Source organism: Miniopterus schreibersii (genome assembly GCF_964146895.1).
Source record: "Miniopterus schreibersii genome assembly, chromosome: 2".
In the NCBI taxonomy this organism is placed as follows: Eukaryota; Metazoa; Chordata; class Mammalia; order Chiroptera; family Miniopteridae; genus Miniopterus; species Miniopterus schreibersii.
The window spans coordinates 128,217,730-128,239,268 of record NC_138102.1 but is presented as its reverse complement, the minus strand read 5'-3'; the positions used below and the strand labels follow the sequence as shown (position 1 = coordinate 128,239,268).

The window sequence follows — 21,539 nt, the reverse complement described above, 5'->3', positions numbered from 1 at the left end:
CAGGGCAGACACCTGGAAAGTCTACGTTATTAACGTCATCTTCAAACTGTCATTAGATTTCAATTAACCTAATGCAGCCAAAGACTCCAATTTTTTTCATCACATACTGTATTTCTGTTTTTGAAGTTCCCCAAAGAGATGGAAGAATCAGGCTTCTGATATTTACACGTATCTCTAGGGAGAGGCGAGAGGAGGTGGTGGTGGGAACAAGGAAAATTTCACACTGATGCTGGACAAGCCGCCCTCACTGTTCTAACCTGTTTTCAATGTACTGGCAGACCAGATGTTATCATTAGTTCTGGTGTTTCTGGTTTTGATTTCAATGAATTCTTTTCTGAGTCTCAAGTTCTGGTTTTGAAAATGGGATGCATTTAATATTGTGAGACAGCTAGGGGGATTTCAGGGAATCACAGCTAACTATCTGCAGAATCGAGCAGAACCAAGATAATAATATTAATGCGTACATCCAATATACAAGGCTTCTTATTTACTCTCTTTTACTGCCTCGTTGCTTATTGAGGTATAAAATATCAGTGCAGATACAGTGATTAGTTTACTTACATTATTGTAATCCTAATGGGAACACACAAAGACTTAAAAAATCAATAGCCATAAAAGAGTCTTCTTGTAATCTCTTTGCATAAATGAGCTGCTTCAGTTGCTGCAATATGGTACTTACCAAGTCCCTGACACTTTAATCCCTGGTTGAAAAGGAATAACATCTCTGAGCTATTAAATGTTAAATCTACCTTGGACTCACGCAGGAATGATTTTCTAGACTCAGTGAAGGCTCAGCTTGCAGAGTTTGGAACATGACAGAGATTACAGAATGGGTCTCATGACTCTGAGACTGGTGGCTACCTTGAGCCATCCTGCATAGAAGAAGAACTGCAGGAGAGTAAAGATTGGAATGTAAAGATCTAAGTCATGCCCTGCGTAGCCTTCGGTGGGATCCAAAAACTGGCGTCCAATCAGGCACGCAAAGAAGAAGGTGTAGACAGCCAGGGTGACAACCTGGAACAGAGAGAAAGCCGAGTGAGAGCGCAGCACCAGCCGGTGCCAGTGCCAGTGCCAAGGTGGGCGAGCAGAAACCACAGTCACGTGCACACATTGGGTACCTGGGTGTAAACCAGCGGGATCCCGACCCAGTCATAGCCGAATAAGAGGCTGCACCAAGAGCGGTATCGGTTCATTTCCTAAGCCAGAAACAGACAAAACGTGATTTGCTAAAGTGACAGGTGTGGTCATCAGTATTTACTAGGATCGGGAATGTGGCCATGTCTCTTATGACGATGTCTGTAAAATGAGGGACTAACTTTGTAAGGCTAATAAATTGGTTCTGAAGTCTACCCCAAAGGAAAATTCTGAAGACAACAAGCAATGACCTCAAAGGCTGCGGGTTCAATTCAACAATGTGCTAAAAGAAGTACATTTGAATATATATTTTTTAAATACTCAGGTAAATCAGGACCTTATAGAAGTATCTCCTGCTCTATTGAATCCATAATTTCCAGCATGACATTAGTCCAAACTGGTGATGGGAAGGCAGTGGTTAATATTTTCCATAAGTCATTTCTAGACGTTTTGGGATATTATGTGGAGAGCAGTTATTTTTGTTTGTTTTTCTCTTTTGAAAACATGCTTACTATAGATCTTAGAAAAAAGAAATAAATCCATCCTAACCCCCTACCCCCTCCAAATGAGGATGCTTATATTGACAGAAAATCTATCTTTCTTTGAAGCAGGAAGGACTGGTATCTATTGATTTTTTCCCCTCCTATTGCACATAAATTACTATCTGAGACCGGAAAGAAGAGTTCACATTCATTTAGGAGCTATTTTTAAATCATTCACTCCTCTTAGCCTAATCCAGGCAGGAGACCATCATGGCACAAATCTATCCAGCCCTTACATTCATTTGTTTCTCAGGTGAATTTAGGGTTATTTCACTGAATGAAAACACCATTTTGTTTCCTGGAGCATCTGAAATGCTGCCTTAACCTTGAACTATTCCAGTTTGGGGAACTGACTGGAGAGGTCCTGGAGCCAGGGATGCAAATATGCTGTGTGGGCACCAGATCCTTCAGGGCCCTTGGCAGACACTGTCAATCAATCAAGGGACACTTTCCTACAGAGCATATCACAAGCCCAATACTGTTTAATACAGTTTCCAAGCAACCACTGTCGATCAATCTGAGTTAGAACCTGTGTGCTGTTCTTGTCCTACATGTTGAGGGGCCTGAATTAAACAAAGCAGATTCATCCTGGTCCAACCTGTCACATCTAGGTCCCTTTTGGTCTCTGCTTAGCATCTTTTTTTTTTTTTTTTTTTGACAGTTTACGATATACTTACAGTCATCAATGATTGCAGATCAACACTGTCTCTGATTCTACCTTCTTTTCGGGCTTTAGCTGCCAGATTTCCAAACCAGATGAATGGAACCCAGTATTTCAGATGAGGAGATTTGAGGTGGTCGAATAATTTCCTTTCATCTGTTGTCATAAAACCTTGACACAAAATAAAAACAGCTGGATTATACAGACTTATCTTAGCATTAATACATTACCATAAATATTTCAGTATCTACTATGTGAGTCTATTATGGGGGAATATTAAAGAAACATCAGGGGTCCTGTCACAAGTAGTTTATACTTGTAGTAGAGATAAGGAATGTGTATGCACAAGCACACACACATGGTGCGTGAACACTATATGAGGCAATGTGGCGGCATTAAGTGTGGACTAGAACATCTGGGGAAGGTTTCTCCTTTAGGTTTTGATTTATTTACCTAAAACTGGGAACAAGAATACTTAGAATTGCTAGGATTAAAAGAATAAAGGGTGGCAATGTATACAAAGCACTTAGTATCGTATGGAAACACGGACCACGTGACTTTTCTCCTGATCACTCCCTTTAAAGTCCCAAGTAACCAGATCCTCAACTGTGAAGCCTTCCTCCCTGGATTTCTCTCCCTCAAAGTTCCCACCATGGGGCTCTCTCTTGCCTTGGGAAGGACAAAAATCATATTATTTTCAGAATTCTCACATCCTGCATCTACTTGGGAGGTGCTTCTTTAATTGCGTGTGTGTGTGTGGGGGGGTGTATGTGCATGTGGACCGTGTGTGTTTGTCACACAATTTGCTTGAGTTTGCAGAGGCCTCTCTAAGCCTTGGTTTTCTCGTGTGTAAAAGAGATGATAATACGTACTTCGCTGGGATGTTGCAGAATTACCTGAGATGATGAACACGTGTCAAGAGATGAACAATGCCTAGCACAGGCTTAGCCCTCAGTCCTGTGAGACATAATGTCCTATGTGGAACTTTAGCTACTCACCCCTTCCCGCCTGCACACCAAAGAAAGGGGAGATCTGAATAATAGGAGGAATAATGCAGCAGGTTTATTTAATAAACAAACATTGATTGACTGCCTACTATGTACCAGGGTTTGTTCATGCAAAGATTCACTTAAAAAGCTTATAGTTCATACTTAACCTTTTATTTAAAAAACTGATAGTAATTCAAATGATACAAAAACCCAAAAGAGCCAAAGGAATATTAATGAGGGAAGTGAGTGTCATTTTTCCAGTCACACAGTTTCCTCTCTTAAGGAAATCACTACAACTTGTTTACTGTGTATCTTTCCAGAGAAATATAATGAATTTCATACAATCCTAACTTTTAAAAACACAAATGGCTTTATACTACATACATATGCATCATTTGCTCCTATTTTCAGTTACACCTTGGAGATATTATTTGTTAATATGTAGAGAGCAGTATCATTCTTTTTAACGGCTGCATCCTAGTTAATTATATACAGTATTTATTTAACAGGTCCTTATTTTTTGTTTTTAAATCCTCACTCGAGGATAGTTTTTCCATTGCTCTTCAGAGAGAGTGGAAGGAACAGAGCAAGAGAGAGAGACTGAAGCATGGATGTGAGAGAGACACATCGACTGGTTGTCTCCCGCTCAAGCCTCGCCCTGGCCCCGAGGATCGAGCCTGCAACCGAGGCACGTGCCCTTGGCTGAAATTGAACCCGCGACCCTTCAGTCTGAGGGCCAACGCTCTAACCACTGAGATAAACTGGCTAGGGCACGAGTCCTCTTTTTAATAGATATTTAAGTTGTTTAAAAATTTTTGTTTATTAAAAATAGTGCTGCCATGACTATCCTTGTACTTACCCCTTTGACTTCTCAGTGGACTTTTAAATATTCATTATGATTTAATATAAATAATATTTTCTGAAGTAAAGTTTATTTCTAAACCTGATTTTTTGAGATAATAATTTTTAGTTACTTTTGTCTCAGCAATGCAATCATTTACTTATGAAATTCTGATAACACCTGTAGATAAAAATCTACTTTTGCCCTAATGTAACACATTTTTTTATCCTTAAGCATCTTAATCAGTTTATGAATCTGGCCATCCCGTTTAAAGTAAACCTCCCTTTTAAACTCGAAGATTGAGTTTTACTTAAGAGGTGTTGCTATAGCACAAAAAAGTCAAAGGAGAAGTGAGACTTACTCATTTTCAGAGTCACCAAACCATCGAGCTTTGGAGTTACCTGCATTTTTTATATGATCTAGGCCAGTGTGTTTGAGAATAAGGTCCAGGGATCATGGGTATTAGAATCAAGTGTGACACCTATACCCGGAGAGGGCTGGGCCTCACCCTCACCTACTAAATCACTCAATAGGGCAGGACTTCTGGACCTAGGCCTGTATCTTCATCTCATGTGGATACTTTTAGAAAATACCAATGCATTGGCCTTATCCCCAGAGATGGATTCAATTGGTCTAGAGTAAGGTCCAGGCATCAGCATTCTTTTCAATCTTCCTGGGTGATTTCATGGAACTGGGTTCAGGAAGTTGCATTTTTACCAAGCTCTGCAGGAAAATCTGACCTGCAGCAATGTTTGAAATCACTGCCCCACTGACTGGAGATTCTGCTTATTCATATTTGAAACAGAGAGGGTAACAACTACAAAGCCAATATTTAACAACAGGAGGCTAGTTTTAGATAATAGGTTCTTTATATCAGCTTAGAAGGGATCAGCTCATGCCTGGGAACTAGACTCTCTTGGGATGTCGAACATATAAATGAGCCTGATAATTCTCTTCTTGTTTCTCAGTGTATCTCAAAGTTGATGCATGAGCCAATAATTGTGTTTTTTGTTTTTTTTTTTAAAGACTTGCAGAGAATGATTAATTCTTATTACAAGAGGTTAGTAGGTAAACGTGGCCTGTCTGGGCTCTATGCTTAAAGACTCATTGCAGCGTGTCATCCTTTACCGGGAAACCTATTCTCAGACACTTTGGATCAATTATCTAATAGTTACAGTCTTGGGACTATAGTGCAATTTTCAAAAATAACCCCATTTATATACTGGCTGCAATCTTTGTCATTTGACCAAAGAATAACTTTACCTCTGGTTATTTTTTATTCAAGAGTATGGGTCAAATTGTGCTGGCAAGTCCTCACTTTGGCTTCTTAGCCGAAAGCAAATATGAAGAGTGAGGGTTTATTTAGTGCAAATGCGAAAGCTGGAGTTAGGTCCCCCCACCACATAGCACACTCACCACCAACTGGAAGGGGGCATGCAGAGTGAGGAAAGCTGGTGGTTTTAAATTTTAGCATTTTGCTGTGAAAGATGATTAAACAGCCATTAACATGTGCACAGGCAGAAAAAGTTTTGTTCTGCAGGGTCACACATCTTATCCAAAGTAACCCCATCTTTGGAAATCAAGTTTTTGGTCGATTGAAAGAAAATCTCTAGATTGTTGGTCAAATCAATTCAAAGAGCATTTGCTATCAAAGGACATGTTATCCTCATCAGCACTTCAGGCCATTTTAATCAGAGAACGATGATCTTTCTCAGAATGTGGTCATTATTCCCATCTTTAAGCCTATGTTAACCGCAGGTATTGATTTGCTATATCAGCTGGCCGGTCCTGACAGTGCCCTGTCTCCTTCCCGTGCCTGCCTTCCTGCCACGCTCCCTCAGGCTCTGTCCGTAGCCCTGGCATTGCTATTTTATCTTGCCATTGCACCTGCCTGGAGTTTCTCTTGTTAAATCTTTCCTTCTGGCTTTCTGGCTGGTTCAGCTCTGCTCAGCAATTTTCCTACTGCTTATCCCAAAGAACCCTCTTAATATTTCAAATCAAAGTCAATAAAGATCTAACACACACATACATACATTTATATGTTTGTATTTACTTGCAACTTGAATTGTGGTTTGATGGAGGAAGTTCTGCTACTTCAAGGCAACATTTTATTGCCCTGAAGCCAAAGGACCCATTAAGGACCCATTGATAAACAATATTCCAGTTGCCATAGGTTTTTGTCTGTACAGTTGATCAATTTTTCCTCGGTTGAAGCCAAGGCAGATGTCTCATCTTTAAAGCAGAGTGTGCAGTGAGGTTTTATTAGCAGGAGAGCTAAAAGCTCTGCATTGCAAATCCTGAAGGCAGAATGGGTTTGTTGCTGGTTCTTTCTGAAAGAGAAAGTTGTGATTCAGCAACTGAGCCCTTGTCAGAGAGAGGACTTTTTCAGGAACATTGCAAAGTGCCTGGTTCATTTTCATCTTTGTATTTTCCAAATGAATGTAATGAAGCCACCAGATTCAACTACAGCTGTCCTCTAAATTCAATGGTAGCGGTTTAGAAATCCCTGACAAGCGGGAAAATCAGGGGGAAGTGAAATGAGGTCGAGAGAGCGATGGAATCACCTTGTAAAGGCGTTGTGTAGGGCTGTATGTCAGACATCGGATACTATGAACCACAGTGAGGTATGTGTGGTTCACAAAACAGTGATTGGCTCCTCTACACGATGTTCTCTCTGATGTTTTCTGTTCCACTCCACTCCACTCCACTCCACTCCACTCCACTCCACTCCACTCCATTAAAAATGCTGGTCCAAGCCATTAAAGTGATTTAAGAACCCAATACTAAGTTACAACCCAGTTTAAAAAGCTTAAAATAGGATATGGTTGAGTAAAATCAGTTTCTGGAGTAGCAATGCTGAACAAAGACAAAGAAACTCCTGTTTTCCCGATGAGAGTCAGTCATCTCCCCATCACTAAATCAGTATCCCATTTGCTAATTCACTGCATATACAGATGATACACAGGACCACACAAAATCAGTGCTCTTCACTCCGCACCTGCCCAGGTGGCTGGGAATTTAATTTGCCCTTGGTGAAGAGATTTGAGTGACTTGCAGATAAAGTTGAGGAGTTAATAGATGTACCCCTAGTGCAGTGGTTCTTAAACTTTGCTACATAATAGAATAATTGGGGAGCTTTAAAAACCACTGACACGCCCTATTCCTATTGAACCGAATTGCTGGGAGTGAGAGCCAAACTTCAGTATTTTTAAAAGAGCTTTAGTGATTCCAACTAGCACAACGACCGTGGGCATAGAATCACAGGGCAAGCTGGCCATGTCAGCATTTTTGTCTGGGTCAGTGCTGCTGGGGAGCTTGTTAAAAATGTGGATTCCTCGCTCCCAAGCCCCAGAGATTCTGATTCCTTAGGTTGCCTGGGAACCTGCAATTGAAATAAATACCCTTGATAATTCAATGAAGATGGTCTACAATTATACTTTGAGAAACACTGAGTGGGTAGTCTTTACTTGACTCCTAAAACAGAACTGCAGGGAGCCTTGGAACACTGACCAGCCCAGACTGCCCATGCGTGGCACTGATTCAAGGAGGGCTGGTTCTACTGTGCACTTTCTCTCCTGTGTAATGCAAGTGCACATAGATGAGTCAGGTTTCACTCACAGGATGACATTCTGTCTGTCTGGGCTCGTCATGTGACACTGTAGGGAAACTGACTCAGCCTGTAAAAGTTCAGCCAACAGAGGAAAAACTGGCACAGCTGAGAATGCCACTGTCCCTTGGTCGTCTCTCCTGTAACACAGAGCAGTGGGAAATTTCAGAGACCAAGGAGCCCCAGAGCCACGTGATGAGCCAGGAAAAACTTGAACAGGACACCACAGGGCAGAAATTCAATATTAAACAAAATCCATTTGGTTTTACTTAGTGAGAGAAGATCACAGATTAAATGATCTAAATATGCCAGAAACTCGAATGGGGTTGCCTTCCAGCCAGTGCATCTAAAGTTAGAATCTTTATCTCACTAGCCACTTGACGATTGGGAGCTCGCTTAGCTGTGTTAAAGTCTGTTAACGATAAGCATTGATAAAAATTCCCATGGGCTCTCATTAAGCTCTTTCTAGTCATAGATGAAGCTCAAGAAACTTAATGTAAAGATTCCAGGGTTTTAAGAAAAGTAAGGAGTGCCCTTTCCTCAAATTTTACTGTCTTCTAGCCATTCTTATGGGCATAGAAGGAAATTATTTTAGAGAAATAGAAATACTATATAGAAATATGAAATTTAGCTGTAACTATACTTGTTTGTCTCTGAAAATGATTCATGTAAGGAAAGATTTGTAATAATTTTACTGATCCTTGAGGACAGGGGCCATATCCGTTCTTGCTTACAGCTGTGCTCCAGTGCCCAGCACAGTGCTTGGCATATAGTATACACTCAGTCAATCTTTGTTGAATGAGCAAATGCACCACAGATTTAGCAACAGCTTTAGTAATTTTTAAAGAAAAATGTACATTGTTTATCTTTGTGCTCTGATGAGTACATTTTGAAGAGAAATATTTTCTTCTCCTGATCACTGTGAAACACTAGATAAGATATTTCAATGCAGTGTCATGCAGTAATGTAAGCACCCAGTTAAGGCCATGCTTGAATCAGCAAAGATCTGTGCACCTGACTTGACTTGGATGACTGACATCTTCCCGGGCAGGTGACTGGAATTATATGATTTTTCCAGGGCAGGGTTAGAGCCAGCAGGCAAAATCACAGAGACTGTATTGCCATTCCTCTATAAATAACTGTTTGATAACAGGCCAGTTTGGGCCATTTTCAGCATAATGGACATTATTTAGCATTCAATTGTTATATTTCTATTTTCATGCGAGCAGAAATGAAAAACTTTATCTCCAAATTGAGAAACTTAACCTGTAACATCAAAGCTATGCATTTCCCCAGTCATATGCATTTGAGTCCTTTTAATTTTCCAGAGTAATATAGCATGAGTGTCCAATTTATGAACAAAACAAGTTCAGGGATTAGCAGGCGAGTGACTAGCTCATCAGGCTTCAGTCATGTGATTGCCACATGCTTCAGGAAAAGCTGCTCTTCATTCTCTCTGCCTCCCACTCATTTCCTCCTGCCCAGGACCCTTCCTGAAGCAAGGAGAGGAGGTTGGAGGGAAACCCCGATTACCTGGAAGCCCACTGTGGGATCCAGGGACCACTTGCCTCAAAGTCCCCAGAGCTTGTTAAAGACTCATTCCTGGACCTCACCCCAGACTTACTCAACCAGAATTTCTGGGGTAGTATTTTGGAATCTGAATTTTTAGCAATATTGATTTTTAGCAATATCTAATACACACTGACGTTTGAGAACAGGTACTTTTGCAGACAGGTGATATTACACAGGGGAGTCGCCTGACAAGAGGTGTTTTTTGTGCCCTTAGCACTGCATCCTGTCTTTGCCCCCACCCCTCTGGCGCCCCTTCGCTTTGCTTCCCAGCCCTCTCTGCCCTTCAGCGGGGCAGGTGCCCTGGCTCTGGGCTCAGGGGATCTGCCAAATATTTTCCACCATCCCTGAACTTCCTGTTCTTCCCAGAAACACCTGCACAGGCAAAAGACAGGCAGAGAGTGGCGGAGATGTGTGTCCAGCTGGGAGAGTGTGGAGACCGACCCCTGTGCAGACTGCATCAGCCTTCTCCAGTGCGGAAAGAAGCAGGTAGTCTGAGTCAATGCAGCCTGGGGACAGAGTGGGGCCCACCCATGTGGGTGCCCACCCACGAGGCTGGCCATGGCTCAGAACCTTTGCCCCACCGCCTAATGCACAAACCTTCTGCTCCAGGGCCACAAGCTGCTCCACAGAATGAAAAGAGAGCTGTAGGGACCTTTTTCCTGTGATAATCAGTGATGGCCCCAGAAGGTGCTTTAGCCCCCTCCTATCTCCCACAGTTCTCTTCCTCCTTCAGCCAGTCCACACAAACCGACAAAACAATCGAAGACAGAATGATGCTTGTATGTTTAATCAGGTCTAATTCAAATCCTCTGGACAATAGCCTCTAACCAGACTGCTGCCCCCAAGCTCCTTTACAATTCTGGAGCCTCTAGCATGACCCAAACCTTGAATTCACTCTCTTTCTTAATCGTTGCTACTTTGTAATGAATTACCTGATGGTTGCCAAAACCTTTTACTCTAGGGCTGAGAAAAAGGTTTTCAAATAAAAGCATCCCAGAAAAGACCCAGTACTTGCAAACTTCAGTATAAAAGGCAGCACAGGAGCAAGTTTAAATGCAGGTTTCCCAGGCCTTAAGTCTAATGGTTCTGATTCAGTAGATCTGAGGTGGGTCTCAGAAATATGCATTTTAAATAAACAACTCAAGTTATTCAAGTTGTGAAGGGCCTGAGGGCCTGCGGATCACACCTGGAGACACCCTTGTTTATCTGCAATTCGAGGAGTGAATGACTGATCTCCAGGCTCCCTTGGAATGGCTGGGGGTATTCCGATATCCCAATATTCCAAATGCCTTACAAGGCAAAAAAGGGTGGGCACAGTACATGACAGGCATTTGCACAAATTTGATGAGAAGTAAGCTTTGGTATAGTGAAAATTATACCTAAAGGAAATAAAATCTCATCATTCTCCTGCTCTCCTCTCCCTCTCTACTTGCCCCTCAGACCTGAGCACAACTGAGCCTCCTTTTTTTACTTTACTTAACTTTTCTTTCCCCTTCCTTCCTTCCTTCCTTCCTTCCTTCCTTCCTTCCTTCCTTCCTTCCTTCCTTCCTTCCTTCCTTCCTTCCTTCCTTCCTTCTTCCCTCCCTCCCTCCCTCCCTCCCTCCCTCCCTCCCTCCCTCCCTCCCTTCCTTCTTTTTTTTTTTTGGAGGGGGGCGGAGAAACATTGATCCATTGCCTCCCATATGAGGGAATGAACCCACAACCTAAGTATGTGCTCTGACCAGGAATCAAACCTGCAATCTTTTGTTGTAAGGGCCATGGCACAGCTCAGGCTTCTCGAACTCAGGTCTGACCAGAGGCCCCAAAACCTCTCCACCCCCAGGCATCCTGGCTTCCTCCCGATTTGCTTTTAATATGAAGATGACGCTAAGAGGATGAGAATTGCTTTGAGAATTGCGCCTGGTGTCTAGTTCCTTTCAGAATGCACTCTCTTCATTTCAAGGGTGCATCAGGACTAGAGAAGTATCACCTTTATTCATCCAAGTCAACTTTAGCTCTCACTCATCAGTTTGGAATGGGTCAAACCTTTCTCATTTATTTTTAGGTCTTTCTTCAGATGTGGAAATTCTTATTGCATTTGATGCTATAGACATTAGGATAAGAAAATGAAGGCACCAAGTAGCATTTTCAACTTGGTCCTTCTGAAGCAGTATTCAACTTTTAAATTTGGAGGGGGTGTAGCAGTTAATTTTTTAAAAGTTCCTACAGGTTTTACATCATAATACATACACCTGTGCATTCACCAGGCCATTAGTAATGCCCACCTGAATCCTTAACTAACTCATTGCACCCTGTTACTTTCTCATATCTGTAACCCCAACAACATCCTCTGCACCCCTCATTCTTTATTTCAGCCTTGGCTTTCTCAACCTCATGGTCATTTAGTTCAAGGAGACCTGGGATGTCACATCAAATAAGTCTTCTAAAGTGACCAAAAGGCCTTGTTATGCTTTTGTACTAGTTGATTTCATTATTACCAGCAAGAACTCATGTAACATTTACCATGTGCCGGACAGTGCTCTAAACACTTTGCAAATGTTAACTTAATGAATCCTCCCAAGCCAAGGAGGTATGTGAATGAGATAGGCGATACCATAAATTACTATAAACTCATTTTATGGGTGAGGAAGCTGAAGCATGGAAAGGGTAAAAAACTCACACAAGGGCACGTAGCTAGTAAGTGGTGGGGGAAGAATCCCAGCTCTCACTCTGTGTTCTTAGTCACTATCGGTATTGCCCACCTAAGAAAGCAAAGCCAAACCAATCAAAAGTATCCTTCCCGCTCCAAAAATAATCCTCCAAAAACAAACCAAAACTACCATTATTAAAAAAAAAAATTTTCAAGGTCATTTCAGAGGAGAATAGATACAGCAACCTAATTTGAGAGCATACTCAATACAAAGATAGACTCATCTCATGAGTCTTTTATCTTCTATACACTCACTGATCCATTCCAACAAACTCTTCGATCTGTTAACAAGAACCCAGCACAACCACCAGTATCTATTCAGCACATGCCGAGAATTACCTCACTTAATTCTCCTTTCACTGAAGGCTGGTTTAACTCACAGCTTCTTCGCTAAATAGTAACACACCAAAGAGAACCGTTCTTCCAACATAATTGCACTCAGCATAGTGTGTCTATGAGCCCAGATAGAATTATCGCATCTACTTTGAGGAACAGGAGAGAAAACAGACCCACACGGTAGTGGCCTTTTACTGCCACCTCTCAGGGCCTGCCTAGGTAAAAACCCACATTGCTGGTTCCTACCAGAATCTCCTGATGTTTGGGCAAAAGTGGTAAGTTAGGAGTTCTGAGCCTGAATTATAACTGTGTGCTGTGCGATCCAGGGCAGGTCATAACCTCTCTGAATCTATTTCCTGCCTTTCTCATTTTTTTAAGGTCCAAGGGAAATAACATTTATGAAAATGGATGAACTGCAAAGGGGTAGAAAATGTAAGGTAATATTATAGATGGTTTAAATAAACATGATCATAATTATTATATTTACCTACAGGCCATGTGACTGCTGCTTCTCCTTCTCCACCCCGTCAAGTAAAAACTTTTTGAGGGCAGGAGCCAGGCCTTATCATTTACTCCCTCTAAGACTGTTCCTGGCACATAGTAGGTAATCAATAAATGTTTCTCGAATGAATACATTTCAAGAAGGGATTTTCAAAGGAAGCTCGAAGGTTCCCACCTAGGTGGAGAGGAGCCCATGGAAGGAAAAGCCGTTCACGGTACCTGCTTCGACCACATGGTCCATGGTCGGAAACCTTTTGTACACGGCCGTGCTCACCGAGCGGAAGATGAGCAGCGAGGTGAGGTTGACATAGCGCATCAGCGTCCTCCGGAGCAGGCGCCCGCGCTCGTCCCTGCCGTGCACGCTGCTGGAGATGAGGAACATCAGCCGGTCGGGCCAGGGCAGGTTCACAAACTGGTTCCACCAGCGGTTCACCACCAGAGTGACATAGAACCCTGCAGGAGAACCGGACAACTCTAAAGCACTTTCTGGGAGCAGACGCGTCAACGCTGATGCTTTTAGCAGAATTTTAGCCTTTTTAGGGGTTGGGGTGTAAAAATATGTTGTTATCCATACTTATGACTTTGCCCTCCAGGAAAAAAAAAAAGTAATTTGTGCCTGGCAATGCCGCAGCACCCAGTAAGTGGGTATTAGAACTCAAAAAATGGGCAGCAAAGGTAGAGGGTTAGTGAAGAGAAAGCTTCATCGTCCAGTAGCAGATTATTACCTCAAAGTTGTTTGGTGTTAATTTAGCGAAAGCAGCCCTGAAGGCGAACCTTATGGCCGATTCTCGTTCTATTGCAAGCGGTGGCTTTTCAGGCATGCCTCGCAGCTTGGAAACACTCCCATGCAGAGTCATCGGTGTCATCCTAACGGAGACAGCTGTGTGGCTGCATTCTGCGTGTGACCTATACTTACCAAGCACAAAGGTTACTGGAATTTGTTCAGCATATCTGTCACAGTAAATTGATAATTTTTCAAAGAAACGTTTTTGGGCTCCTGTAAGTAACAATCTGGAGCAAAAATAAAATGCACAGCCCTTTATGATATTATACTTCTGCACCTGCTTTGCAAGTGATATTCAGTGCAAACAATTAAGCACAAATAATCGCTAAATTTTTTTTAAGGAGCAATAATTTTTTTCTTTTCTTCCTAAGCTGATGTATCTCAAAAGCTGAGTAGTTCAAGTACTAACGTTTTTAGCACATAATTGTTGTTGGCCATTAGACAGGTCTATTAAATATTTTATTTTTAAATACTTTATATTTTCAAACTTTTATATGATTAATGCATTGGTTTTGGAGCATGATACCTCATAAAAGAATGTTTTTCAATGATTCTCCAGGTGTACTCAAGGAGAGAAAAAGTGTCTTGATTAAGAGGATTGCAGTTATTTATTATTAAATAATGACCCTGATTTTGATATCTTGATCTTACTTTCTCCTGAATTTGCCTCTCAGAGCATTCTTGATTTTCTGTGTTGTATTTCAAGGGATAGTATAACTTTATTTTAAAGCCTGCAATTATTTAAAATATAGAATAACAGATTTAACAATTAGAAGTGGAAATTTTTATTATTGTATTTGGTGGGTTTATATGAACATAATATAAATATAAAAATTTATCTCATAGACCCAACCCAAATTTATTTCATAATATTGTTAAACATAAATTCATTTAATAAGACTATTATTAATACTTATGTTGGAGGGAGGCGATTCAGCCAGAAGGAATGTCTCAAAGCAGGTTAATAATAATGATCAAAATTTGGAAAGAGAAGCAACAGAGACGAATCTGCCTTAATGAATGAGTGTAGCTGCTCCAAGGGGAGAAGGGAATCCCTTGGAAAGATCCATGTTAACAAGCTTCCAAGGCCTATTTGGGTCAGTAGAACTTTGATCAAGGAAGCAGAGGGATAATGAGCCACCAATCAGATTGCAGATGAAGAAATGGGAGCTGGTGCTGACAAAGAAGGGGTGCAGGGTATGGGGTGTGGGGTGGGCTTGGAGTTCTTGCCTCAGCTTTGGAGGAGGTGTCAGAAATTCTGAAGTCAGGAAAAGCTGACAAGAGAGGCATCACCTGTTTGCATAGCCATCAAGGTCATGCTGATGAAAAGTTACAGCCAGAATGGTTTCTGATACTCAAATAGAAATGGTTGAAGGGGACTTAACTGTGGAAAGCACAGACCATAGGGTCAGGGGAAGCCGGGTTTGAATTCCGGATCTGCCACTTATAGATTTGGACTTTGAGCATATTTTTAAATCTCTCTGAGCCTTTGTTTTCTCATTTGTAAATGGGGATAAATATCTACGCATCAGAGATACTATGAGGATTAAAAAATATATATTATATAAAACAACATAACATGTAGTATTGTACTCAATCACAAAATGATTGTTATTATTAATAATTAGCCAAAGGAAAATATATTTAGCTAATAGACAGAAATTTTACTAGTTAGAAAGTACTACAACAATTACTTTGTCAAATCCGTACAAAAATAGGAAGAGATATAAACAAATTAGTGAATTCTGATGCTATCTTATTATTTTTGCTAAGTATATTTATTTGCTTTTAATTGGATAAAAAATACTTAGGGTCGCCTGGCCCGGAGTGGCTCAGCAGTTGAGCTTCGACCTAGGATCCAGGCGATCAGAGTTTGATTCCCCGTCAGGGCACATGCCCTGGTTGTGGGCTTGATCCCCAGTTAGGGGTGTGCAGGAGGTAGCTGATCAATGAAGACTCTCATCATTGATGTTTCTCTCTCTCTCTCTCTCCCTCTCCCTTCCTCTCTGAAATCAATAAAGATATATTTAAAAAAAAAATACTTAAGGTCATTAGTGGACATGAGAAGGAAACTATGTCTATATTATTCTACATGTGTATTTGACTTTCTTGACAAATTCAGCCTATAGTTCTTGGTGTACCTTTGATCAAGATTTAAGGACCTATTTTAACAAGCTTTTACACTTGGACCTCAAAAAATGAAGAATAACTTGAACTAATGGGTATTGTTATAAGTGTAAGCACTCTTTGGTTTTTAGAAAAAATATATGCATATAATTTTGTAGGGTATAAATAAGATATTGGAGCAAAAATGAAAGCTCCATGGAGCATTTCTAGCTACAGTGCAACTTTTCTAAGGACTATTCTATTCTAAGCAGCAGTAGCAGCAATAAATTCACATTAGTAAAAATAAACTGAGACAATTAATGTCATGTGTCTTCCACCATCTCATATTCTGAAGGATTAGGTAACACATAAATAAGTTGCCAAAAAATATTATAAGACATATCAGAAAAATTATTAGAGGCTTTTAATGAAACATTCCCTTTAAAGACATTTCGCCAAAATGTATACCAATATATATATTTATTTGAAATGGTAGTTTTGATATTAGCTAAATATATCTTTCTATTCTACTCTGATAATTATCAGCCAACCAAATTAATACCCCTCTTCTTCAAGTGGGGTCCTATTGCTGCAAGGAAGACTGTACGTGAGAGCAATGTTATACAAATTTGTTCATTTGTATGCAGACGAAAAATAACAAACTGAGGTACATAGAAAAGGTGGAAATACAGCCTCAAAAACCTTTAACTTTTCTATTTTAAGTTTTAATTCCCCCCAATTTAAATTTAAATTTAAAATTTTAATTTAAAATCTCATAAAGCTCCTCTTTTGTAGTATGGATAAAATTTTATTAAGACTATAATTTTTAACCAGAAAAGTATTTCTTAGATATAATATTGCTCAAATTTTATGCCAGTCTGACAGGCATAGGTTGTGAAGTTATAAGGAATAAACATCTTTTGTAAATATAACATGCCCCCAACTCAGAAGATTTAAAGAGAATAAGTGAGTTTTTGGGGCGTTTTCTTTAGCTGAGGTACATTCCAGGCAACAGGAAGGAGAGTTTCTACATCAGGTGTATCTGCCTGATAGGCACCGTTCACAAGCACGTTCATTACGTGGGTAGGTGCTACAAGCTCTCGAATCACAAATTCAAACTGGGAGCGACATGCTGGAGAGAGGCACCAGTGATTATTCATTTGTGGACTTTGCCATTCCAAATCATTATGCCCTGAAGACCTACGTATAAATCTTCCATTTTGTGCCTCTAGCAACATTCTTGACACCCAGTTGATACCTCATCATGACCACTTCATGGGGGGCTGGAATGAGAACCACCCGCACGTGGCCGTGTGCGTCTATTTACCAACCTGAAAGGGTCGGTGCGGATTAGAACACCCCGTCCCGGGGAGAAGGCAACAGAGGACCATGCACAGGAGGTGACGTGGGCAAGTCCGCGGCCACCAGGGGCTCAGCTTTTTGAGACTGTATTCTACCGTGATACTCGATGGCCACCGAGGGGTTCATGCAAAGGAAAGTACCTGTACACCAGACTTATGGCTGTGTAAAAAACAGCAAAAACAATAAATTCCCTGTACAGTAGTTTGTAGATGCTGCCTCTCCACTTGAGGAGTAACCTATGAAATCCAAAAAAAGTCGCATTGGCTACTTTACTGGAGTAAGTGACAGTCATCTTGGATAGTTTTTTTTCTAGAAGAGCAAGAAGACAAAATACAGGTAAGAAGCCACGTTGAAGACAAAGCATAAGTCCGCATCTCAGCGGAAACCCACACCAACAACCAGTCGTCCGTCTCCCCCTTTGCATTTCTCGCTCAGTTCGTGCAATTTGGAATTTGGAGATAACCACTATCTTGGTGCTACGTCGCTTAGTAGAAAAAAGGGAGGAAAAGCATCTCTGGAAAGAGTAATATCGGCAGTTATAAGCTTGCCTTAATTTCTAAGTATTATTTTAGATTACATAGCCATTCCTCCATAGATATTTGAATGAATAAATGAGATACGTTGCTGTAATGTTACCTATCGTATACTTTCTTAGCCCACAGGAAGATTTAGGGTATTGATATGCTATATTGATTGACATTTTCAAAAGCAGTGACCAAACTTATTCTTTGGGTCTTTATTTGCTAAAGTATGGAAAGAGGTATTTATTTCACCCTTAAACTTCCTTAGGGGGAGTTGTGGCTTTCTTCTTAGAAATCAGGAGACATGGTTAGAAAGAAACAAGCTCCTTCTGGGAATTTAATTGATGGGTCATTTGTGCTGATTTTAGTCGGATGTGGGTGTCTCTCTAATGGAGCTCCGAGTGCACAGCTGGCACTCTAGGTATACTTCAAAAGGTGGGCAAACTGTTGGGCCGCAGCGATCCTAAGACAGGTGCACTTTCCCATTGAAAAGTGTAGCACAAAATGCTTAGGGATGGTTGACTTTCTGTTTGGAGCTGAATAAAACGACGCCGTTATTTAGGACTCTTTCCACTTGGATCTGTTTCAGGGATGTGGGTAGGATGAGAACTGGGCCCCAAAGCTCAGTTTTCAGTGAGTTCTCTGAAATTCCATTGCTTCTCACCAAGAGATTAAATATCCAGGTTTTGAGAAGATGGCCCAAAGCTAATCTGTTTGAAAATCTTGCTCAACTACTCTCTAACATAGAGCACACCAGATAAAATGAGATTTCATTGAAACCTGTTGGTTTTCTCAAAGGGACCTAAGAGGAGAGTCTTATGGAGCTACTTAGACTGACATTATAGAGCTTTTAGTCAGAATTGTACGAGACACAAGAAATAAATCCTACAGTCAGTTTTTTGTATAAAGTAGCCCATAGCACACATTTTACTATAAACAAGAAAATATTCTGCTTTTATTCAGAGTTGGAAAAACAATCCAATTCTAATTTGCCTATTTCCCTAAGGAAATAAAACTCTGGAACTATATTCACAGTATTTTTTTTTTTTAAATCGCAAAATTAAGCCTTCGGTATTACTGATTTCGATTAGAAAAACAACTCAGGGCCTTTTGGCATGAGTAAGTAGCATTAGGAAAGGATGGGACTCATGCCACAAAACTGGTTTCATATTTCCATCTTTACCTTGACTATTTGTCTAATGTGAATACAGCCAAAATTGGGAGAGGACCATAATAAATTCAGCCCATTTCATAATTTGTTCTCATAGTAGTTTTAAATAACAGTCCTCAAATAACTCTCTTTCATGGAACAGTTCAGCCTTGTCGTTAAGCTCTGTCAGAAAAACAAAGACCAGATAGAGCAGAGGTCAGAATTAAAATGCAGAGGTAAACTCTGTGCACTAACCTATTTATTTGATTTGGAGTCTCCGACAGGAAAGAAAATCTTCAGGCTCCCCTTGGACAGGGGCCTCCAGGTCGGTGGGGCTCTCTCGGTTTCACCCTTTGCTTGTGCACAGCGAGGTTTCCTTTCTGTTCTCCGGCCACTGAGAGCACCCAGACAAGCACAGGGGTTAAATGATTTTCCACTTGTGGAGGCCTGTTTATGCCAATTTGCCCAATGATGACAGTTATAGCCGGGAACAAACAGAAGCAGCAGCTGCTGATGTAGCTTTTTTCTAATCTATAATTATAACTCCACCTGCCGCCCCAAGTACCCCTTTGAATGAGAAGTCGGAGGTGACATGAAGGAGGATGGGCCACTTAAGTCTGTTATTTTCATTTTGACTTTGCCCTGGGATCAAGGAAAAAAGAACCATTTTCCCCCTAAAGAGTTCTGAAGAGGCTCCACCAGCCAAAAAAGGGAATTAGGACAGCCTGTGTGTGCTCAAAACACAGAGTAAATTCTCGTGAAGCCATAAACGGGGGCAGGCGAGAATATAAACAGGATTTACACTCATTGGAGAGGTATTGGGAATGTTCCTCCATTAAAAGCAACAAGCATGCATGTTTGAGAGAGAACGTTTTTTAGAAGAGCATAGAGAATTATTACGTGTGGTGGCTCAGTGTAGTGGAAAAAGACTGCACACTGATTCATTACCTTTGTTATCTTCCCATGGTAGGCTAGGAAGATTTTTTAATTATTCGAAATGTTTCCTCTGAGATTATGCCTCCATATTTTCCTTCTTGAAAGACAGAGTTAAAGACAGCATTGTTTAAATAATGAAATAAATAATTTCAAGACCAATTCCTATGATTTTTCCAACCTTCTAAAGTAACCTGTGCACCAAGCACCTTAAGCTTAAATAAAATGACTACAAAAACATGTGTTTTTGGTGAAGAAAAATGTAGGAAAAAATGCTTATTTTAAAATTGGGAATATACACCTTTAAAAGTGTTTCTACAGTATTCTTAAGTTTCAGATGTATTAGAGTGGTTTCTTTATCAAACCAACCGTAAGCACCTTCGAGCAGACAGTTGGGGTGTCTGACTTCTTGCCGCATCTCTGTGCATAGCTCCAGCACGCAGCCCTGGGCGTAATGGATATTCAACATGCATTTGTTGTTTGATCACCACCTTATCTTCACTATGCTGCTTCTGAGAGTAGATTTGGGGGAATTTGTGAATATTTTATAAGCAAATATATACAGTGCTGCACATTTTATATCTGGGTTGCCATAAAAAGTGGTAGGATAGACCTGATGTTGCATTTATAAAGGTTTTCAAGATTGTTCATTGCTATGAAATTTTAGTAAATTGAAACTCAAGTGCTTATGAAATGGAAACATTGGAGGTTTTTAAATTTTTTTAAAATTTTCACTCTTGCGTCTTTATTGGATGTGCGGTAGCCCTGAGACGTGGCCTGATTCCTAGCGGGCTTGACTGTGTAACTGGAGATCTGACTCTTCTGCGGGGCACGGTGGCTGGTTTCACTTTGAAACGGGTGATTGCGTTCATCTCTCCCATCAGGCTGTTTTGAGGAATGACTAACTAATGGTTGAGATAATATTCTAAATTCAAATTAGCCAACGGTGATTAGATAGAGTAAACGAGCCCTCATTGTTGAGCTCCGAGTCTGGTGGCTATTTCCAACAGGTAGAAAGATGTCTTTTAGAAGCAAACTTTTTAGAGGGGATAAGCCACTATAGCCTTTTCCAAAATATTTAACAAACACCAAATTGCAAAGTTAACTGTTCGTATGACTTTTTGAAGAAAACTTCAAAGTTTATTGTTTAAAATAGACATTTTTCCAGATTCTAAAAGTATCATATACTTATTTAAAAATAAAGAGTAAAACAACATCTAAAGGACAGAGTGGTACTCTATTGTGTTACCCTGGCGGGGTAATAACCTTTTGGCATAAAGTTCACCTTTATAGACATTTGTAGAACATATTTTAACTCCTATAATTAACAGCAAATACCATGATAGACACTTAGGTAATTTCAGGGCTCTATGAAATAACACTGCCAGTCATATTTTCTTTTGACAACAAGCATCAAGTTATGTGATCCTGACCATGCTGATTTACAACAGTCCTGATAAACACACTTGATGTTGATTCCAGTAAACCTCCAGTGACAGGATAATTCATAAAAAAGAAAAACTGATCATTTCTGAGTGATGGGAATACTGATATTCAATCCATAGGTGTCAAGATAAATCCCCCTTTGTTCCTTAAGGAAACCGAAAACAAGTTTAAGTAGCCACTAGTCACCACTTCCTAAAGGATCACCTATTATTTTAAAAGCCCACATTCATTTTAAACTTATTCTATCGATGTGAGAAATCTCTTGCCAAATTTCTTTTGAGTGCTTGGCTGTACATAGTCATGTGTACGCTAAACTTTGCATTCAAATATTAACCAAAGACCAGAAATTGTTGTATTTTGGAGAA

General features: G+C 40.5%; 1 protein-coding gene across 5 annotated transcripts in view; it reads right to left on the bottom strand.

Moving 5' to 3' along the window:
* Positions 1-19,328, bottom strand: part of BEST3 (bestrophin 3) — a 41,430-nt gene extending 22,102 nt beyond the window's left edge. Inside the window, exons 1-7 of one of the 5 annotated variants that reach the window (XM_081130982.1) lie at positions 19,051-19,328; positions 17,265-17,360; positions 13,789-13,883; positions 13,092-13,325; positions 2,354-2,508; positions 1,119-1,196; positions 862-1,014 (exon numbers count right to left, since the gene is read on the bottom strand). In XM_081130982.1, the coding sequence (XP_080987108.1) occupies positions 862-1,014; positions 1,119-1,196; positions 2,354-2,508; positions 13,092-13,254 (549 nt within the window). In that variant the 5' untranslated portion in view covers positions 13,255-13,325; positions 13,789-13,883; positions 17,265-17,360; positions 19,051-19,328. Of the gene's footprint in view, positions 1-861; positions 1,015-1,118; positions 1,197-2,353; positions 2,509-13,091; positions 13,326-13,788; positions 13,884-17,264; positions 17,434-19,050 lie in introns of all 5 variants that reach the window. The other 4 variants (XM_081130985.1, XM_081130981.1, XM_081130983.1 and 1 more) reach the window with 4 other exon arrangements.
* Positions 19,329-21,539: the final 2,211 nt, after the last annotated feature.